We start from the raw sequence: 21,435 nt of genomic DNA on the forward strand, positions 1-21,435 counted from the left end.
ACTTTCAAGTCTCATCAAATTCAACCAATAGGGCGAGAGCAGAGGGGAGGGAAGGGGAGAGTAGTGTTTTTCTACACAACTGGGAAGCGCAGTCAGGGTGTGTTCCAATCATCCAGTAGTGCCCTGCAAAGTGAATTTTAAGTGTTAGGCCATCTTAAGTGAGTATAAAGCTCATAAGATATGTTACAATTACAATTCATTCAAGGCCATGGGTTGCAGTTAAAAAGATACACATTTATTTTTGTATTAAACATAGCAAAATTCTATTAAATAAAATGAATTTAAGCATGGTGATTTATACTTTTATGTTTTGCATAAGTGGGTATATACATAAAAATATTAATGTAATTTATAAAATTATATATTCATAATGTAGAATTGTATATAAATATAATATGTATATAAGTAATAATATATAATAGCTGTTTGTAGTAATGTCATCATACTCAAAATACTAATCGTTGTTTGATGACATTACAGGACATTCCATACCAAACTAATAAACTGTTAATTGAAGTTCATTTCTACAGATACCCCCTGCTCATTGAGTCAGGAGCAGTGAACACTCAAGTGTAGGACAAATGGTCACACTTTATTAGGTTCAGTTCTCACTATTAACAAACCATTAACTATGACTTTTGCCTCAATAAACTCCTAATTTACTGCTTATTAATAGTAAGTAGTTGTTAAGTTTAGGTAGTAGGTAGGATTAGGGATGTAGAATATGGTTATGCAAAATATGTGCTTTATAAGTACTAATAAACAGTCAATATGTTAATAATTGGTATGCTAATAAGCAACTAGTTAATAGTGAGAACTGGTCCCTGTACTAAAGTGTTACCAGACAAACTTACTGACACCAGCAAATACACATAACTAAAATAAACAATGACAGAAAGAAAATGAGGAAAAGAAAAGGTAAGAGATATACTTTTGTGAAATTTACCACTGGAAGCAAAACTAAAGAAATAAAAGCTAAGTTTGTCCTTGGGGTGATAGAACCAATAATAAAGCTAATCAGTATTTTTTTTGTAAGAGATAGAGACAGGCCAAATTATTTTCTCATCTTTTTAAGCTCTTCCAGGAACACGCAACACCAGTACATGATAATGATTTCTGATCATTTATATTTTTCCAGGCCACTTGACCTGTTGACATATTCAGTGAACCATATGACACAGAGACCAGAACAATGCACATCAACAATTATCCTCTCCAGTGATGCAAAATTAAAGCAATGCATTTGTCAACTGAACGTGAAAAGTTCTGAAGACCCAAAAATGGTTGCAGGCCTGTCCCGATGAGCCAAACAGCAGGGAGATAATAATGCAAAATAAAAATTATAAAAGACATTTATTATAAAAGGATTAAAAAAAAGTAGCATGACATATGAGGTCCCAGTCACACCCATCTTGTCTTGCAGGTGATAAAATGAAGTGCACAGATGTTGCCATGTACACAGCTCCATCGGCCAGCACATAAATGGAGTATCTTGTTCATGTTCATTTTTCAGGGGCAAACACACATCTAAACAGCAGGGAGAGTTTGTTCACAACATTGGGTTCCAGCCAGTTTAAGTTTGGTCAAATTTGATCTGTGGTGTTTTTTGGCAACCAGCTGTTCAGCAACTGGTGCTAACCAAGCAGTTGCAGTTATAACAGCCTTTGTCTTACAAGAGATTTTGAGGATCACCCACTACATAAACTTGCTTTAGACTATTTCAGTTGGTGATGTTCTCTCTGTAAGCAGCAAAAGTGGCCCAGAGTTTATCTATAAGAAAGTAAAATGTTAGCATTTACATATAATTGTGGCTAGGACTACTTAGAAGCTCTAAGTTCTTTGGGGTTATAACCTTACAAGATGTATTTTTACACAGCATCAAGTTTAGCCTTTTAATCCTGCCAAGAGGTAGTATCATGGAAAGATGGTTATATGAAATTAAACTAGCTAAAAAACTTGCAACATGGAAAAGAACCATGTTCGGAAATATTTGTGATATTGAACAAAACATTTACTATTAATGTGTTTGTGAGGGGCTTGTAACCATTAAAACAAACAGAGAAGCAATGCAGAAGTCACACTGTAAACTAAAGCATTTTGATGATGCCATTAGAATGAGCTCTTCAAATGCATCAAACGCAACAGGTCACTGCAAACGTCTGCACACACATCAAGGATTTGGCACTTTGAGCTAGGTTTGAACAATTTGAGACTGTGTTATGTAATAAAGCTTATGGAAAGTGTAGATTTATAACTCCCACTGCCAGAGGAAGCAGTTGAACTCAGAAATAGAATGGCACTGGGGCAGTGAACCACCAACGAGCTTCAAAAACAATAAAATCACTAGTAAATAATGTACCAGCATGTTGACATATGTGAATTAGATGTGAAGGTCTTAGAAGGTCTTAGAAAATGTTAAGACTTCGAAGGTCTGAAGGAATTACAATACAATACATACTTATGAGCAGGTGGTTGTAGACAAAAATCCGAATCAAAGAGCTTCAAATTTCTGTCATTCATGCATCACAGCAGAGAAATTAAACTAAAACAGCACTTCTATAGTACAATGAATTAAAAAAAAAAAAAAAAACAGACATGACTACAAATGGCAACCTGACAAATGTAATTTTGTCAAAAAAAAAAAAAAAAGGGTAACACTTTATTTTATTGTCCAATTCTCTTTGTTTATTAGCATGCATATTACTATCATGTTGGCTATTTATTAGTACTTGTAAGTCATATACTAATGCCTTATTCTGCATGACCATGTTCTAGGTCCCTTAACCCGACCCAATACCTAAACTCAACGAATGCCTTACTATTAATAAGCAGCAAATTAGGAGTTTATTGAGGGAAAACTCTTAATTAATAGTGAATATGTGTTCCCTATTTTAAAGTGTTACCAAATAATAATAATAATAATAATAAGCTAACATTTTGTTCAATTCCAGTAAATTTTTAATTTGTTGTTGTTTTTCACTGATTTCATATTTACTCACCCCTACAGTACATGTCCAGTGAAATGTAAACTTACATGTAACAACAAGTTGCTCTTTTGTACCTATAGGCCAAGTGCACAGATAAACATGGTTGTCACTGTTCTTAACAGAGTCCTGTACACAGACAGTTCAGTCATTTACAGGAGTAAATCGCATTCTACAACCGAGTTTACTCCCGAAAAAGTCAGGTGACAGAACCATTTGTGTAAATCCTGCATTATGTGGACAGAACTGAACTGAATGGTTAGTTGTTGCAGTGAAGTCACTCTGTTTTGCCAGCACTCTTGTTCATGTTCTTGTTCATGTTCACAGCATTGCTATTGTTATCATGTCACTCATCAGTCATTGTGAGCGACTCGTGTTCTGTACATACACAACACAACTGATAATTGATTCGATGCAATTGATTCCATTCTGCATTTAGCTTCAATGACCACTACAACTTCCAGTGCAGGAAGTCTTGAGGAAGTGTCACACAACAGGACAAAGTAATATTTAAATGGGCCACCTTTTTGTTAAGATATTTAAAGCTTTTGGAACCCATTACTAAAACATGAAGTTTTGGTATAATATACTAAATTGTTATGCTTGTGTAGCTCTGAGATGTGGTTCTTTTATCAGTGCTTTATTAAAAAATTATAATAATTAAGTAGTAGACATTGTGACATTCTGTTCATAAACTTTAATATGTTTGGTGATTTTACATACAGTATTTGTTTTACTAAAAAAAATGAAAGGAAATCTATGACGTATGTTATAGAACCAGTTATTGAAGTTGTATTAAGGGAAGGGAAGAACTGCTTAGGACCTTCAGATCATCGGACCAGATCTTTATAACCACTCCTTCTAACACTGTAACACACAACAGAGCTCCACAATCCTTCACAATGCGTTAAATGTTTCAAATCTTTTTAGATACCTTTTATCTTGAATATCTCATTTCCCCTGAAGCATACAATGTGTTATTGAGAAATGATGAGTTTGAGAGTTCTAAGTTGAGTCGCAGATTGGGCTTCCCAGAGCAGTGTATAGCGCTCTAGCTGTTACTTCACACCGTGAATTTAGCTGTGGCCACGGCAGGCTGTTTCCCCTTGGATACATAAAACGGCAAGCTAATTACTGTGCTAAACCCATTCATAAATCATGTCTGCTCATATTGAACTAATGCCACATAAGATGCTGTGTCAACGTTTTCTTTTGCATGAGTGTGTTTACTACTGGACATACAAAAACAAATTAATGCAATGCTTGCTATTAAGGGTCAGTAAATAAAAGCGTAATTGAAGGCCCAAGCACAGATAATAGTATTTAGGGAGTTTTAGGGCCTTTATTTCATGAGTTGGCTTAATGGCTTAATGACGCTGAACATTATAATGTGATAATTTGGTTACAATCTTAATACTAGTAAAGAGGAAATGACTATATAGACTGCATGCAAACACACTGAATCTTTTGCTGAATTAATTTTGAATTGATGCATTTCTTTCTTTCTTTCTTTCTTTCTTTCTTTCTTTCTTTCTTTCTTTCTTTCTTTCTTTCTTTCTATAAATAATACTGCAGTTAAAGTTACCATAGTCATTGAAAGTCTTTTCAAAGACAATATAGTAAGTACACACATATAATCTTTTAATTCCGTCACACTTTATTATAGGGGCCAGTTCTCACTTATGAGCATACCTATTATTAACATACTGGCTGTTCATTAGTAATTAAGCACATATTCTGCAGAACCATATTCTACTTCCCTAATCAATATCTAAACTTAACAACTACTTTACTAACTATTAATAAGAAGCAAATTAGGAGTTTATTGAGGCAAAAGTCTTAGATAATAGTTTGTTAATAGTGAGAATTGGACCTTAAAATAAAGTGTGACCTTTCTAATTGGTTATTAATGCTGTTGTTCACTCCAAAATGAAAATCCTGTCATCATTTACTCACCCTCAAGTTGTTCTAAACCTGTATGAGTTTCTTTCTTCTTTTGAAGAGAAAAGAAAACAGACGCCAGTAGCCAGTGACTTCCATAGTATTCCATCATTAGCTACCAGCAACTGTTTGATTACCAACATTCTACAAAATATATTTATTTGTGTTCAATTGAAGAAAGAATCTCATATGGTTTGGAACAACTTAAGGGTGAGTTGTAATTGTAATTTTTGGCTAAACTATCCATTTAATCTTGGGTAAAAGAAAAATGTGTGCATCCAGTGAAATCTATATGAATATATTTGTGGCAGGTACAATGAAGTATTTAGACTCTGGTACAGAACACTGTAGTCCAGACCTGTTACAGTAGGAGTGAGCTAATCAGAGACAGATAGAAGGGTAATGAAAGCAGTTTCATGTGAAGTTTCTATGCTAAAGAGATCTCTGAAGCTGTTTGAAACCAATTGGGGCTAATGTAGAAGCGTATTGTCCGCAGGCAGAGACAGAGGAAAGGTGGGGAGTAAAGAGATGTAAGCGAAAGAAAAGAGAAAAGACTCAGGAGGACAGGAGGAGATGGAAGAAAAGAGGAGTAAGAGAGAAAGATCTCACAGGGGAGCTGTGTGTTAGAGCACTGTTTACCTGAGATGGGTCGATGTGTGGGTGGTGAGGGGGCAGACTACTCTCTCAATCTGTCTTTCCTTCATTCTCCATCTCACAAAGACAATGTTTTTTTTAACATCGTAAGCCTACGGCAGTGATTGCTATCCGCTGACCAAGACAGTCTTAGTCATCACCCAGCATACAACAGGATCATTTTAAATCAGTTTTCAGATTGTGCCAAATGCCTGTTGGTATACTTTAAGTGGAGCAGAATATTTGTCTATAGTGTACAGAAAACATTTGTGAAACTTTTATTCACATTTTAATTATATGCAGTATTATGATGTTAAATGCTGTAATTGAACAACCAGAATCATGCATTCAAGAGAGTTATGATAAAGCAGTAAGTTATGTGTTTAATGAAACTATAAGTGTGAATTCAAAGTCTAGACAAAATATTCTTTTCGTTTTGCTGTAAAACATGAAACAATTATTTGAGAGGAAGCCACAGGAGTGCCTCATATTATTATGCATTCACAAAATAAACACCATATGAAAAATAAATAAACCATTAACCTTAGCCCTATAACCATAACCTTAAATAAATAAAATAATCATGTCAGTACTCATCAGTGCAATCATGTCAGTACAATCATGTCATAACTTTCCTGTAGCTCAAATAGTAGAGCATGGCGCTAGCAATGCCAAGGTCATGGGTTCGATTCCCAGGGAAAGCAAGAGCTGATAAAATGTAAAAAACTGTAACTTGAATGCAATGTAAGTCGCTTTGGATAAAAGCGTCTGCTAAATGCATAAATGTAAATGTAAATGTATAGTACTGTTTCACCATCTGTTGTAAAATACTGAACACCGAATACTACAAATAACAATGAATAAATATCAGCAAAATAATGCTACATGAACAATTTTACAGTTCCAGTTCCTGAATCTGAATTGAATTTGATTTGAGGAAGCAAGCACGATGCAAAATTGCAAATTAAATTTAAAATGAATTGATTCGAATAAATTTTATCTAGAAAAACAAATTTGTCAAGTCAAACTTTGAATGCTGGCTTGGCAATACTTTGTTTAAAAGTTTAGATGATAGATAGATAGATAGATAGATAGATAGATAGATAGATAGATAGATAGATAGATAGATAGATAGATAGATAGATAGATAGATAGATAGATAGATAGATAGATAGATAGATAGATAGATAGATAGATAGATAGATAGATAGATAGATAGATAGATAGATAGACTCGAGTTAAGTCCTAACTTATTATTGCTGCCCTTTTATTCTTTTTACTACCTAAATACATCTAAATGTCTAGATCATATTTTAAGTGAAATGAATACAGGATTACAGATCATTCTAAAAGATAACACCACTTTGGTGTTTCCTTCTTTGCTGTACTGACAAACATCTCCACCTAGTGTTTCTTCACAGACCTCCCAAACACAGCCTTCATTTACTACTGATATGTTAACTGCGACTGCAAAACCCACAGTTAGCAATGCCAGCGGTATGAAACTATTAATAAGGTCAGTTGTAGCAGTATCAGTGTTTCTGAGCTCTTTGGCTAAACTCTTTGCAGTGTTATATGTGATAATTTCACCACTGAGGCATGAATTTGATTTGCCCTGTTTGTTTGACAAATCTTAGAAATTAAAAATCAGAGATAATGCTAATAACTGAACCAAGTGTAAGCAGCAGTATAGCAAGGGTTTGGAGTATTACTGTAAAATATGACAACACCTTCTTCAAAGATCCCTACATGCCACATTTATAAACAGTACATTTGATTTTAGGAGGACACCACTGACATTTTCTTTTCTCAATCATCAAGAACCACCTGATTCTGAAGCGTTCCTTCCCATCAGGATCTATATTAATCTGAGTTGAGACAGCTTGCAAATTGAAAGCAATGGAGAGAAGGTGAGCCACCGATATGACTGCTGCTGTGCTATCTAATTAAGCCCTGTGAGACTTCAGTCAACCAAACAAGACCCAAATTACTCTACAGGTCATGTGCACATACCTTGCATGAATAATGCTGTACTCCACAAGCTGCATTAGCAATTATATGAAATACACAAAAAAATATTTTTTGTTTGTTTGTTAGTTGTTGTTTTTTTTAACAATTAGAGATAAAATATTCACAGAACATACAAAATGTGCAACTTTCAGGCTTTATTGGTGTATGTTTAAAAAAGGCAGAAATAACTAGACATACATGCTTCAGAAATAAGCCTTTTTGTCAATATTACAAAGAAAACCCTTCACAGCTGAAAGTAAACAAGCCATTTTCTAGTATGGTCATTTTTTTTTTTGTTTTTCCTTCCAAGAACACAATTTATTAGTTATTGCTGTACAGCATGAACAGACATTCATGGCTTTGAAAATAACAGTACTTGATTAAAACTGCCTCAGTTCACACCACTACCAATTAACAGCATAAATTTATATTAAGAAATAATACATACTGATAAGCATCAGCAAAAAATTGACTATAACACATCAGAGTAGAAACTTTTTAATGTGTATTACTAAAAATGTGACTTTGTAGCTCTTCATTTTTATTTCCCTTTTTAATATAGGAAATATGATTTTCCACAGATTTGGGTCTCTGTTTCATATCGAAAACAAATGAAACATACATGCAGCAGTCGCAGTAAAATGAAAGCCATGCTGCCAGTTCTGAAAGGACATACCATATCTGCAGTTTGCTCTAAAATATTGATACAGTGCTTAAGACTGGATCAAAAGGTAGACTGGTGAAAACGTGTTCTCTCACATTGGTGAATAAATAATTTAAAAATCTTTTTCCCTTCTTTTTCTCCCTTGTCTTTCTCTTTCCATTCTTGGTGCACTAGTCCGACCGGTTCTATGTCCTACAATATGCTTAAAAACCATGAATAAAGTAAGTACAAAAGAGAGTGTGATTGCTTTTTACACATTAAATCGGGATAATGAAAGATCATTTGCATTACATGCACGGTGATGGATCACCAGATGATTCAATCATAGGGTTGGTTAAATGCAATTTGTTTTGAACTTTTGCCTATATCCAAAACAAATACAGAAGACAGTAAAAAAAAAAAAATAGAATGGAGAAAATAGTTACAATGAGCTGATGCGACTGCTGCTTTTTATAGTGGGTCATACTGACTTTGACAACACTAGATGAATGCAGCATGTCAAAGCAGAACATTGAGAAATAAACTTTCTATGTATTCTAATTAAAAAGAATAATTTGAGCATGTGTGACACTATCTAATATGCATATCTTTATATATCTCCTTTATATATCTCCTCATTTTAGAAAATGTATATATATATATATATATATATATATATATATATATATATATATATATATATTGCAAATATTGTTAGAACCGCACTCCAATCCGAGGAGCCATTCTTGGCATCCGCTTCTTTTTGGTGTCTGATTCCTTCAGCAATAGTTTCTTTCTCCTGGTCTCAAAAATCCCTACAAAAATGAAAGTGATTTACCATGAGGAAATCTGATGAGCTTTGACTTTCATTAATACCACAAAACAACAAAAAAGTACCAAAACAACTCGACTAATATTTGAAAACATCCTTCTAATTGTTATAGACATTAACTGTGGCTCACAGAAAAGAAGAATTCAATCATTATAAATCATTAACTCCACTGGAATGTCTTTGTTGGACCCCTTAATGGAAATTCATTTCCAGATACTGTTGAGTGCTTTGAACCAGTCAAAAGCAAGTTGTATTAGCTATAAAGGATGCCTGCTGAAATAAACTTCATAAGCAAGCAGACACCACCCCCACCACGCTGACAAATCTTTAATATCTGACTCACTCATGCAACCTTGAAAAATACAAAACTGAATATCTTTATAAATCAACACTGCATGAAACTGCTCTGCTCCTCTGATCCTGGCCTCTATCCTACAGGCACAGCATCCAACTGGGACACAAACCTCTGGCAAGTCCCAGATTCTGGAGGCCTCTGTCCTCCTCCTCCTCCTCCTCTGAAGGGTTCTGGGCCACATTTCGAAGGTAACGGTTGTGTGGGGCAGCGCCAGTGAGGGCATTCTGTCTGCGGCTTTCCTCCAATGCGTTGTCATCAGAAATACCTGTGAACAAGACAAGACACAGCTCAGATGAATTTGCATGGAATGTTGATTACCCTTTTATCTTTTAATAATTATTATTATTTTCTCTTGCTGATTTGTGCATGCACTTTGAATGCACAACCTGATATAATTCAGTCTTTAGAATATAGACTGGCGAAATTTTTTTGAGTATGACAACATTCCTCTTCATTGCTCTGACTCTATCAGTCTTCTAGCAGCTTTAATTTCACTTATATAATGCATATCAGTGTCTGACAAGAGAATAATTATAAGACAATACCTGTGTACTGACAAGACAATAATTGTGTCCCAAATGATATACACTACATACTTTTACTGTGTTCTAAGAACTCGACTATCTAGTGTATCAATTTATAAGGTTATTTTTGAGTCTGATAGCCCTATCCTCTCCACTATGGAAGTAAAGCTGTGACTGTTGAGGTTTTAAGTGCATATCTGTGGCTGGTTAGTAGTACAAACAAACCCAAACAGAAGGAAGCTTGATGTTGCGTTTGCTGATACGCAGTGTTTATGTAATTACAGGCTCTGCCATGATATTTGGGCAGTTATTTATTTATTTAAAATTTGAAATCATCCAGTTTGCTTCGGGACATCAATTCCTTCTCATATTTGTCTGCATTGCTTATGAGAAAAAGTAGATAGAGGGCTTAAACACAAATAGAAAAACATAATTTTTGTATAACATCAGTGTAACAACAAGACAAAACTATGCAAAGTGTACTCCATCTTAATAATCTGTGATGATAATATTCAATGCACAATCAATCATTTAGTCAACCTTCTTGAATTATGTTAATTTAATCACTGCAATTTATTGTACCGCATAAAACAGACAAATGACATGGAACATTGGCAGTTTATAATAAACAAATTGAGTTTAATGTTTCATTCATGTGAAATATCTGTCAGTGCTCACCTAGAAACATAAAACAAACATGATCAGGTTGGTTATTATTGAATTCCTGTAATGTCCAAATAGCATACAAATCAGGAATATTGCTTGTTTTGGAAAGACACAATCATTATACTATTACAGTGCTTTAACATTCTTCTCTAAGTCCTTTCCTCCTGAAAGCTTGTTTAATGCCGAACTACCTCTATTCAGGATACTGAGTTTTATGTATTCTGCTTGAACAGCTTCTGCTTCTAGACAAATGGTGTGAGATTTAAACTAAAAATATGACATTTGAAATAAAAAAGTAAATAAAATCTATTTCACCTGTTTCAGCTGACCTTATTCCTTTGCCACTTCACTGCTTAATTCCCTAAATTATATTATAGAACAAGCTGATTCAAAAGTTATATTATATAAAACAGTATTAAGTTTGTTCTATATTGGATTTACCCTGACTTATTTCTTTTTGATTTGAAAATGTGCTGTTCATTTCACTGATAATACTCTTGTGTGGTTGCAGTGTGCTTCTTTTATTATTATTTTTCACAAAATCTTCATTTTTAGTTTGTTCACATTTGGTTTCACAGAAGTAGAACTTTTGACCTCGTTATAAAGTCTGGTCATATTTGAAGTTTATTCTGGCCACTAATCATCCAGGTAGACAGAAAGAGAGAGTCTGGCTGAGAAATAAAGCGATCATTCACCATTTGTTTTGCTTGATAATAATAACAGTGCTATTATTATAATTTAAAAAAAAATGGAAATTAGCTGAAATTGTATAAAGAAATTGTGATAAGAAAGTCCAAATTATATGTACTGATTATTTCACAGACAAAAGAAAGCAGAATCACACTTTTCTGTGTATATATCTAGTTTACGTACTGCCTCTAAATCTGATGTCTTTTAAAAATTTGAACCCATGAAGCTCAAATACTTCTGCAAATCCAGTGATTAATTGTTCTTGTTGCAGCTCAGATATCAATTCAACCACTAATTAAGTTCTGATAGTATTTATCTCCTTTTATTTCAATTTATAGCAAGGTGACATGTTCATTCAGGATTAAGCAGCAGAACTGGTAACACTACCATTGTCTGCTCTCAGTTACTTTGTGTTACAGGATATTCAACTGATTTTAAGTGTTGTCCCCAATAACACTTAACCTGCCATTTACAGACACTTGTGCATCACCCCACAAACACACAAAAGTGTATGAGAAGACTGTAAAAGAAAAAAAAGTTTAAATAGCTCCTAAAGCACTCCTTGCCTGACATCCACCCACCACCCCCTTTCCCCATAATCGTGATGCATTCATTCATATTTCATGTGGAACGCGTTTATTGTGATTAGTCATGTAAATAGATTGAGATTTCTTTATTCTTTTTGCGTGTTAATTTACATTTATATTGAATTAGCGTACGGAATAGGGGCTCCGAAGAGAGAAAAGAGAGGCTGATTATGCGTGCAGATTATGGGCACATCTCGTGGCTATTGTGTTGTGTAATTAAAGGGGAGAGAGGAGAATAAAAGGGACAGATGCTGCTTCTCAAACTACCGGACCTTTTTTCATCTCCGGAAAAGGCCTGCGTCTGCTGCAACACCCTCCTCCACCTACCAACAACCCCCCAAAGAAAAGATGAAAAATAGAATACATTTAGAAGACAAGCCACAAGCCTTTACCACATCGCTTGTTGTCTTATTTGAGCTTGGAGAAAATAATCACCATGACCCGAACCACAACAACAGCTGCAAGGTGACACTGGGAAATGTCACTGCTTGTACAATGGATTCTCTAAAAGCTTTTAACATCAACAAGTTAATTACTTTAAGTGATAACATACTCAGAACAATATAAGGAATATATGTGACGCTGGATCACAAAAGTCTTAAGTAGCACGGGTATATTTGTAGCAATAGCCAACAATACATTGTATTGGTCAAAATTATCAATTTTGCTTTTATGCCAAAAATCATTAGGATATTAAGTAAAGATCATGTTCCATAGAAATATTTTGTAAATTCCCTACCGTTAATATATTCAAACTTCATTTTCGATTAGTAATATGCATTGCTAAGGACTTAATTTGGACAACTTTAAAGGCGATTTTCTCAACAACAAAAAAATGTTTTTTTTGCACCCTCAGATTCCAGATTTTCAAAGAGTTGTATCTCAGCCAAATATTGTCCTATCCTAACAAACCATACATCAATGGAAAATGTATTTATTCAGCTTTTAGTTGATGTGTAAATCTTATAAAAATGGGCCTTTATGACTGATTTTGTGGTCCGTGGTCATATATATTAAAAGAAAATTGTGTCATCATTTACTCACCCTCATGTCATTCCAAACCCATGTGATGTGTGATTTATTTAAAAGAAAGTCTTTTGAAAAATATTCGTAAACACATATGTATTAATAATAATAATAATAATGGTTATTATTATTATTTATAATTATTATTATTTTGTGTTCAGAAGATAGAATACCATACAGGCTTGGAACAACATGAGGGTGAGGGTGAATAAATCATGACCAATTTGTTTTTGTTTTTTAATCATAACTATAACTTTTATATGTATATAACTATACTATATGCATACGCCACATATAGAGTGCCCTCAAAATCGTAATTACAGCCGGGAGCATCTGATATTACTTTGATAATTCAACCATTCATTGTGGTGGAATAGGACCATTTCAATAAGATTGCTAAACATTAATTCTTCTAAATGTAGATAGCTGTTGCAGTTTCAGTCACGTGCATTTATGTATAGCCTATCTGTAAATGTCTGCTGCACAGAGAAAAGTTAATGTGTTGGATAATACATACATCAAGATGGCTGTTAAGTTTCGTAAGGTTCGTATTGTCAAAAGACGTGACATATTCCTTTAAAAAACTTGGGACAGGAACTTCAAACCAGCATGTGAGAAGAGGACCTCCTTCAGACTTTCTATTAGGCTATAGCCTACTAATCAAAATTTGCTCTTCTATCTCTATCCTGACCTTTTTTCATCTCTGGCAGGGAAAAAGAAAAAGAACGTAACAGATAAAGGATCAGTAGAGGGGGAAATGGCAAAAGAGAATGACACAAAAATGAAAGATGAAGGAAGATATATAGATGAGAGAACGAGACACAGAAGAGGTCCAATCGTCGGCACAAAGCGTAACGAGCCTGCCCTGTTCAAACAGAGACAAAAGCAGCCCGCGCAAGTCTCAATTTCCGCGCGTATGATTGGACGTGTTATTACCGCGAGGTAAACTCGTCTATTATCGAAGGCGCACTTCCATACAAACGCACACATTCAGATGCTTTTCTGAAATGCATCCAAGCAAAACATGGCGCGGTGTCTAAATCCCAGTCAGGGACTATAGCTACGTGGAAAATAAGTGTCCTGCTCACTGGCTCTCAGCGGAGTGAAACCCCTTGGCGTTAAGGTTTCTCTTCCTCGTCAAGCTTTGAATAACAAGCAGCGTTTATTCGTCCATGAAAGGCAGCGGAGAGATCATATCTAGCTTTTTGAATATGGAGGGAAATAAAGAAATGAAACAGAGAGGCTTTCGCGAGCCTGGTGTATTCAAGAAGGCAAGGGATTGATTCAAGGTGCTGTTTTTATTGTCTGAAAGCGTCCTTGCTCTCAGATCAGTATATTACGCTATTATATGGCGCTTACCCCGTGATAAGACAGGAAATGTTCTCATTATCATTTAATTACTTTCAGTGGCTAAATAAATATTTTGCCTGGAAACAATTAAAAGCTGTATTGCAATCTTTTAATACATATTAAGCATTTTCTCTGTTCAAATCTCAGTTTTTCTTTAATTACATGGTGTGTTTCAAAGATGTGCTTGTTTGAGCTGCAAATAGCATAAACTCTCATGTGTTTGAGGTTTAAGGTGACAATAATTCTCTGTTAGTTTTCTCAAAGGAGCACTTAGGACTATTTTTTTTTTATTTATTTTTTTACATGGAGCAAGTCCCCTTATAGGGGCTGCCATGTTGAAGTCACACGACCAGCTGAATACTACTAGCTTTATCTTGGTATCCTGATGTTAATGGACACTGTTGCTCACAGAATTAATAATGGTTGACAGTGAATTGAGCATGTTTTCAGTGGCTGAAAAAAACCAACCACAACAAGATGACATGAAAAACAAATAACAACAACAAAAAGGATGGCCATCACTGAGAAATTTGGATCTCTGAGGAAAAAGCTGGGACTCTTCCATCCATTTCTAACAACAACAAAAATCATTCACAAAGCCAGGAGAGTGAGCACCCTCATCTTTAAATGAGACCATATTCAACAGCAATGTTCCCTCATCTCGGCCGCGCAGAAGAAATAATGTGCCGCGCGCACGAAAAAAAAATGAGTTGGGAAAGCCATTTAATTGAATTCTAGTAAAAGCGAAAGAATTGCAATCCCCGGGCAAGCTGCTATAAAGCTGGTTAGAGCCGGTCAATGCGGTTTACGGGTTTCATAGAAAGAGAATGATGTGCGCCAAATGAGTCGCTTTAGAAACAGAAAACTTCAATGTTTGCGGACTTAAAAGCTCAACACGAGAACCAATGCAAACGCAATGACGTGAAATAAAACGTCCCCGTGTATTAAAGAAGAGTGACTTGATTAAGTGCTGGAAATAGCGGAGGATGGGCACAGAGCGGTCAGTTTAATGCTTTAGTTTGTTTTGATATTATATTATATTATATTATGTTAGGCCTATATTATAAACCTAGTAAATAACTGACCTTGTTTAGAGTCTCTTGCTCATCAAGGCTGTATTTATCTAAAAAGACATTGTGAAACATTATTGTAATTTCTAATATTGGATTCCTATTTTAATATCCGTACTTTAAAATATCATTCCTGTGAAGCAAAGCTGAATTTTCAGCATCATTACTCCAGTCTTCAGTGTCGATCCTTCAGAAATGTAATATGTTGATATATTAGTGTCGCTGATCTAATATGCAAAACCTCTAAAGTGAAATTGTTGTGCTGCTTAATATTTTTTTTTTGGAACCTGTGTTACTTTTTTGCGTTACCTTGATTAATAAAAAGTTAAAAAGAAGAGCATTTATTCAACATAGAAATCTTTTCTAACAATTTAAGTCTTTACTATTTATCCATTTAACACATCCTTGCACAAAATCTCTATTTTGAATAAACACTGTTCTTTTAAACTTTTTATTTATAAAAAATATCACAGGCCCCCAAAAATATTAAGCAGCACAACTGTTTCCAACATTGATTATAAATCAAGATATTAGAATGATTTCTGAAGAATCATGTGACACTGAACAATGGAGTAATGATGCTGAAAATTCAGCTTTGCTGCAGGAATAAATTATATTTTAAATTATATTAAAATAGAAAACTTTTATTTTAAATTGCAATAATATTTCACAATATTGTTTTGTGAAATAAAATTCAGTATTTTTTATCAAATAGATACAGCCTTGATGAGCATAAGAAACTTTAAAACTTTACTGATCCCAAACTTTCGAAGGGCAGTGTATAATAATGCAAAAAATGTTTTCTCGGGTAACTTAAAATGTACATCGTTTAGTTACATCAAGGGTCAAATCAAATATAAAACTTACACACTTGTTTTGTGTGCGCGCTGTACAGGGTATACAACATGTTTTTACTCAGGTGCCTGAAATGTCTGTCAAATAGAGAAAAGTTTTGCTCAGCATGAAAAAAAAGTAGAGGGAACATTGGTCAACAGCAAACACTTCCCACTGTTCTGACATCAGCAGGCACTAACAGAAACCCAGAGATGCCTTCATGTTTTTCACTTCTGTCACTCCTATCTTTACCATCTTTCATAAGCCTTTGAAGGACAGCAGTAAAAGACAAGGGAAAATACTCTTCATCAGGCTTGGATGTTTTCAGCTTCCGGTTTCATCACTGTTGTGGTGGATCATTTTGATCAAATTTGGATCATTCATCAAAGAAAGAGACAAGGAAAAGATGGAGGAAGGAAATTAATGTCTATTTATATTTATAGTCTGTTTATATATAGTTATTTTTGTGGCATGCTTTCATTTGTCGACTACAGTGTATAATTGGTTTTCTTACTGGGATGGCTTAGAAAAATCCACATGTAAAAATTACACATTACATATGGTGTGTTTGTGATATTTTTTAGCCATAAAAAGTAGCCTACAAAATAGCCTATTGTAAACGTTCACAGCTAAAATCATGCTCTGTTTTATTATTATTTTGTAAAGTCCTTGTAAAAAGGTCACTCATTTGTGTTACACATTGTGTGTTAAATGTTTTTTTTTTATTCATCTTTATAAAATTGTAAGTATATATTGCGCACCAAAGACGTTTTGATATCAATGAAGAAATGGCGCCCTCTAGCGCTGCAATGTCATTATTGATTAGACACTACCTTTGAGTTTCATATGTGGTGGAAATTATTACACCGCTCCAGAAAAGGTTAACAGCCCTTCAAAGGACATTCATCATTAGCAAATGTCAAATCTATTTTGCTATTACTAAAGGTAAAGGACAAGGCAAGACTGACTGGAAATAGAAGAGGGTGTTCGTTTAACATTTAGACTACGGGGGGCGCCAGTGGACAACAAATCAGAAAACAGAACAGCTCTACACTAGGAGTGCCCAGTCCTGTTCCTGGAGATCTACTTACCTGTAGAGTTCTGCTGCAACCCTGATCTAGCACGCCTGTCTTAATGATCAAGTTCTGCTGAATATCTTAATTAGCTGGTTAAGGTGTGTTTGAACAGGTTAAGAGTTGAACAGGATGCGAAAACGCAGAAAATCGAACCTGATCCGAATTTATTTTGACGGACGAAAGTTTCGGACTCAGTGTGCAATGACCTTTAGTCATGATATGAATCTGCGTCCTGTCTGACAATACCCTCACAAAAATATGGTGAAAGCAAATATAAAATACCGTCCAAAGGTTTGGTGTAGGGTTTAAGGTCAACATAATCGATGAAAGGTTGCCACATCATCTTAAAGCATTGTTTTCCCGATCCTCTAAATCAGTACCTAATATTTTCAAGGTAGAGACAAGACAAGAATTATTTCTCAAGGTTAATGTGACATTGAGCATGGCCGCTAAAACGTCAGCTTTGCTATCCCAAGAATTAATTAGATTTGACAATATTACTGTTTTACTGTATCCCTGATATAGCCTAAGTAACCTAGCCTTGCTAACCATAAGAGACTTCTTTTGAAAACATTAAACAATATTAATTACTTCTGTCCTTTAAATGGTAATATAGGCTATATTTTCTTTAAGATATAGATCTAAATAATATACAGTCATGGCCAAAAATATCAGCACCCTTGGTAATATGATCAACGGCGGCTGTGAAAAGTAATCTGCATTGTTAATCCTTTTGATCTTTTATTTAAAAAATTCACAAAAATCTAACCTTTCATCGGATAATAAGAATTTAAAATGGGGGGAAATATTATGAAATAAATGTTTTTCTCTAATATACATTGGCCACAATTAACAGCACATTTTTATTCAGTACTTTTTGAAACCTCCATTTGCCAGTTTAACAGCTCTAAATTGTCTCCTATAATGCCTGATGAGGTTAGAGAACACCTGACTAGAGATCAGAGACCATTCCTTCATCCAGAATCTCTCCAGATCCTTCAGAGTCCCAGCTCCATGTTGGTGATGCTTCTCTTCAGTTCACCTCACTCATTTTCTACAGGGTTCAGGTCAGAGGACTGGAATGGCCATAGCAGAAGCATGGTTTTGTGCTGTTCTAGCTCTTTTGTTAAAGCCACTTCACTAATTTGTGAAGCTCAATTATCTTTTGCTGCACATCAGAAATATATGCTTTGGTTTTTCTCATTGTGATGGATGAGGGAATTTGGGCTTTGTTTTCCCTCCTATTTATATTTCTGTGGAACAGGAAGCCATGGCTGGATAATTTCATGTTCATAATGAATATGAATGGGAATATACTTCAGAGATTTCTAGGGGTGCCAATAATTGTGTCCAATGTGTATTAGAGAAAAACATTTATTTCATAATGATATTTCCCCCATTTTAAATTCTTATCTAATGAAAGGTTAGATTTTTGTGATTTTTTTAAATAAAAGATCAAAAGGATTAACAATGCAGATTAATTTCCACAGCCTTCTTTGATCATATTTACCAAGGGTGCCGTTATTTTTGGCCATGACTCTATATTATCTTTTAATATTTATTAATTTAGGGAGAAAAAATATTTTATTTTCAGTTTTTGAATATAATTTTAAAGATATTTTACATCAAAATACAAAGGAAAGGAAGGTAGGCTTTGAATAAATCAATATCTGCTCATGTTCAGCAAAAACAGTTCTTTCTGACTTACCTTTAATGAGGGTATCAAAATCTCTCTCTCACTCACACACACACACACACACACACACACTGATTGTAAGGATATTTCATTATAATAGTGAGGACATTTGGGCCTCGCAAATCCATTTTAAAAGCATCATTAGCTTTGTTTATTTAAAATAGTGAGGTCAGTATTTATTAAATCTTTTAAGTTATATATCTATTAGTGATTTAAAGTGACCCTATTATGGATTTTCGAAAAGTATCTTTCATGCAGTGAACACAGTTCGAAGTGAATGAAAACATCCTGCAAAGTTTTAAATCTGAAAGTGCACTGTGTATAAAGTCATTGCCTCTCAAAAGAAAGTCTACTCTGAATCATTGAAAGAATCCCAAGCCTTTTCATGTTGACCTCAACATGAAACATTTACATATTACCTGCCCACTTGTTAGTGTTTTCTTGTTGGTCTGAATGAAAATGCAAATTCATTCTTTGCCACTAGGTGCCCTATTGGAGCAGTAAAAATAGCGGTTGCCCCGGTAACGGCTGTACACAAAGCAGCACAGCCCACACAAAAGCTGCTTTATCAGGCATTACAGACATGATCAAATGAAAAAGAGACCAAATCGGACCAATCACCACAGATTAGCATCATGCAAAGGAGGGGTTTGGGAAAATTAATCCATGCACGAATCGTTTGGCAGTTGTTGAGCATATAAGGTAAAAATAATAATAAATGCATATAAGACAATGAAAGTGTTTTTGACCTTGTATGCATGTCAACTTGCTGGGGACTCCCAAAAACAAAATATGAACCTTTCATTACCCATAATAGGGGCACTTTAAATCTAAAAATTAAACAAAATTACCAGTGTAGGAAAAAAATAAATAAATAAAATTGTAGAGAAAAACAATTACACCTCTGCTGCATCTCAGTTCCCATCTTGTAACGATGACATGCACTGTGTGTATGAGGTCATCATAAAAATAATCTGTAGTGCTAAATCTTTACATCTACAAATGATCCAGTTGTCATCCTGGCATTTTCTGATTTGGTTATAAAATACGTACTCGCAATTAATTATTGGTTAATGCTATCTTATGTGTTCACAATCTTGAGGATTATTGAGGCTATTTACATCAATATGTGAAGGACGAGGTTTGGATAAATTAACATCTGCTGAGTTTTTGAGTTTATAGCATCGTGGCTGGCAAAGACTGCAGGAGCAAGTGATCATTACATATATGCAGTTCATCAAAAGTGAATTCTTGTCTTTATGTCCTGAAATCCACATTGCAGAACAAACCAAATAAAACCGCTGAAGTATGTGCACATGCGTGTGTGGATATTTTAGAAGCTAGTGAAAACAATAAGGTGATGTAAAAGCAGATAAAAAGGCAATGTTTTACTCATTTTCATTTTGTAAGTGCTGCAATGAGACACATCAGCCAAGCAAAAAGACACACCTACACACAAATTAGAGGCAAGTTTTCTAAAAACCACCGCAAAGAAACTGCGAGTGCAACATTCCAAACAGGTGAAAGTGAGATTTATTGAACCTGAAACTTTGTCCATCTTTGCTTTTTGTTTTACAAAGAACAAAATGTCCAGCATATAAAGGTCACACAATATATTCTTAATAATGGAAAGGTCTCAGGTTATGCAACAGTAAGGTGTGAAGCCAAATGATAAAGTATTTTATAAACGGCTTAATATTATAAACAAATGGTGGCTACTAACATTGGTTAGATCATATTAAATATTTCATAGTGGAGAGATTAAGACTTCAACAGTTGAATGACTCTACAGCAAAAAGCAGATACAATGTTAAGCTCCAGTTTCAATCAGGCAATAAGCACGTAGGGATGAAAGAACAGCCATCAGCTAACAGAAAGGAATGAATTGTGCTTGTTCAAACTGAGGTCTCCTGTTTTTGTGAGGAATAAATGGTCCCTGTCTCCCAAAAAAAAAAAAAAAAAAAAAAAAAAAAAAAAAAAAAAAAAAAAAAAAAAGGGAAAACCGCTCAACACTGGAATGATTGTTCACCCTGTTTAGGTGTGCGATTCACTGCACAGAGGGTAACGGCACCACCTAAAAGCTCACATCACATGACCTACTCTTGGCTTGCTGACTGTTGGAGGGCAGGTGTTTTAGTAGCCATCAGCCTGGTGTTGGTTGGTTGGTTGTTTAGGAATGTTTGGGTTAAAAAATTTTGAATGTTCATTTGCAGAGTTCAGAGATCACATGTCCAGTTGGAGAAGCTGGTCCTTACCATTGACTGTGAGAGATTTGAGCTGACCGTCCTCTTCTACCTCCACTCTCTCTTGACCGTTCTCTACAATACTGTGATGACACAAAAGTTAGCTGTAGAGTGAGCTGACATTAACTGTACAAATTATTACCATAGATAGTAGTTAAGGCTTAGTCAAATAAGCATCACTTTATGAGCATTTTGCATAGATATGTAGTGACTGAACAACTTAATGCAAAAGTGTTGCGTAATATGTTTGAAGTTGTGAATCACAATTCAAACAG

At 34.7% G+C, this 21,435-nt stretch overlaps 1 protein-coding gene across 2 annotated transcripts in view; it reads right to left on the reverse strand.

Moving 5' to 3' along the window:
- LOC306871308 (dnaJ homolog subfamily B member 6-like) overlaps positions 1-21,435 on the reverse strand; it is a 50,728-nt gene that overhangs the window by 9,237 nt on the left and 20,056 nt on the right. Inside the window, exons 8-10 of one of the 2 annotated variants that reach the window (XM_079419126.1) lie at positions 21,173-21,243; positions 9,508-9,663; positions 8,795-9,026 (exon numbers count right to left, since the gene is read on the reverse strand). In XM_079419126.1, the coding sequence (XP_079275252.1) occupies positions 8,926-9,026; positions 9,508-9,663; positions 21,173-21,243 (328 nt within the window). In that variant the 3' untranslated portion in view covers positions 8,795-8,925. Of the gene's footprint in view, positions 1-8,794; positions 9,027-9,507; positions 9,664-21,172; positions 21,244-21,435 lie in introns of those variants that run through there. The other variant, XM_079419125.1, reaches the window with a different exon arrangement.

This window comes from Barbus barbus, assembly GCF_936440315.1.
Source record: "Barbus barbus genome assembly, chromosome: 1".
NCBI classification, from domain to species: Eukaryota; Metazoa; Chordata; class Actinopteri; order Cypriniformes; family Cyprinidae; genus Barbus; species Barbus barbus.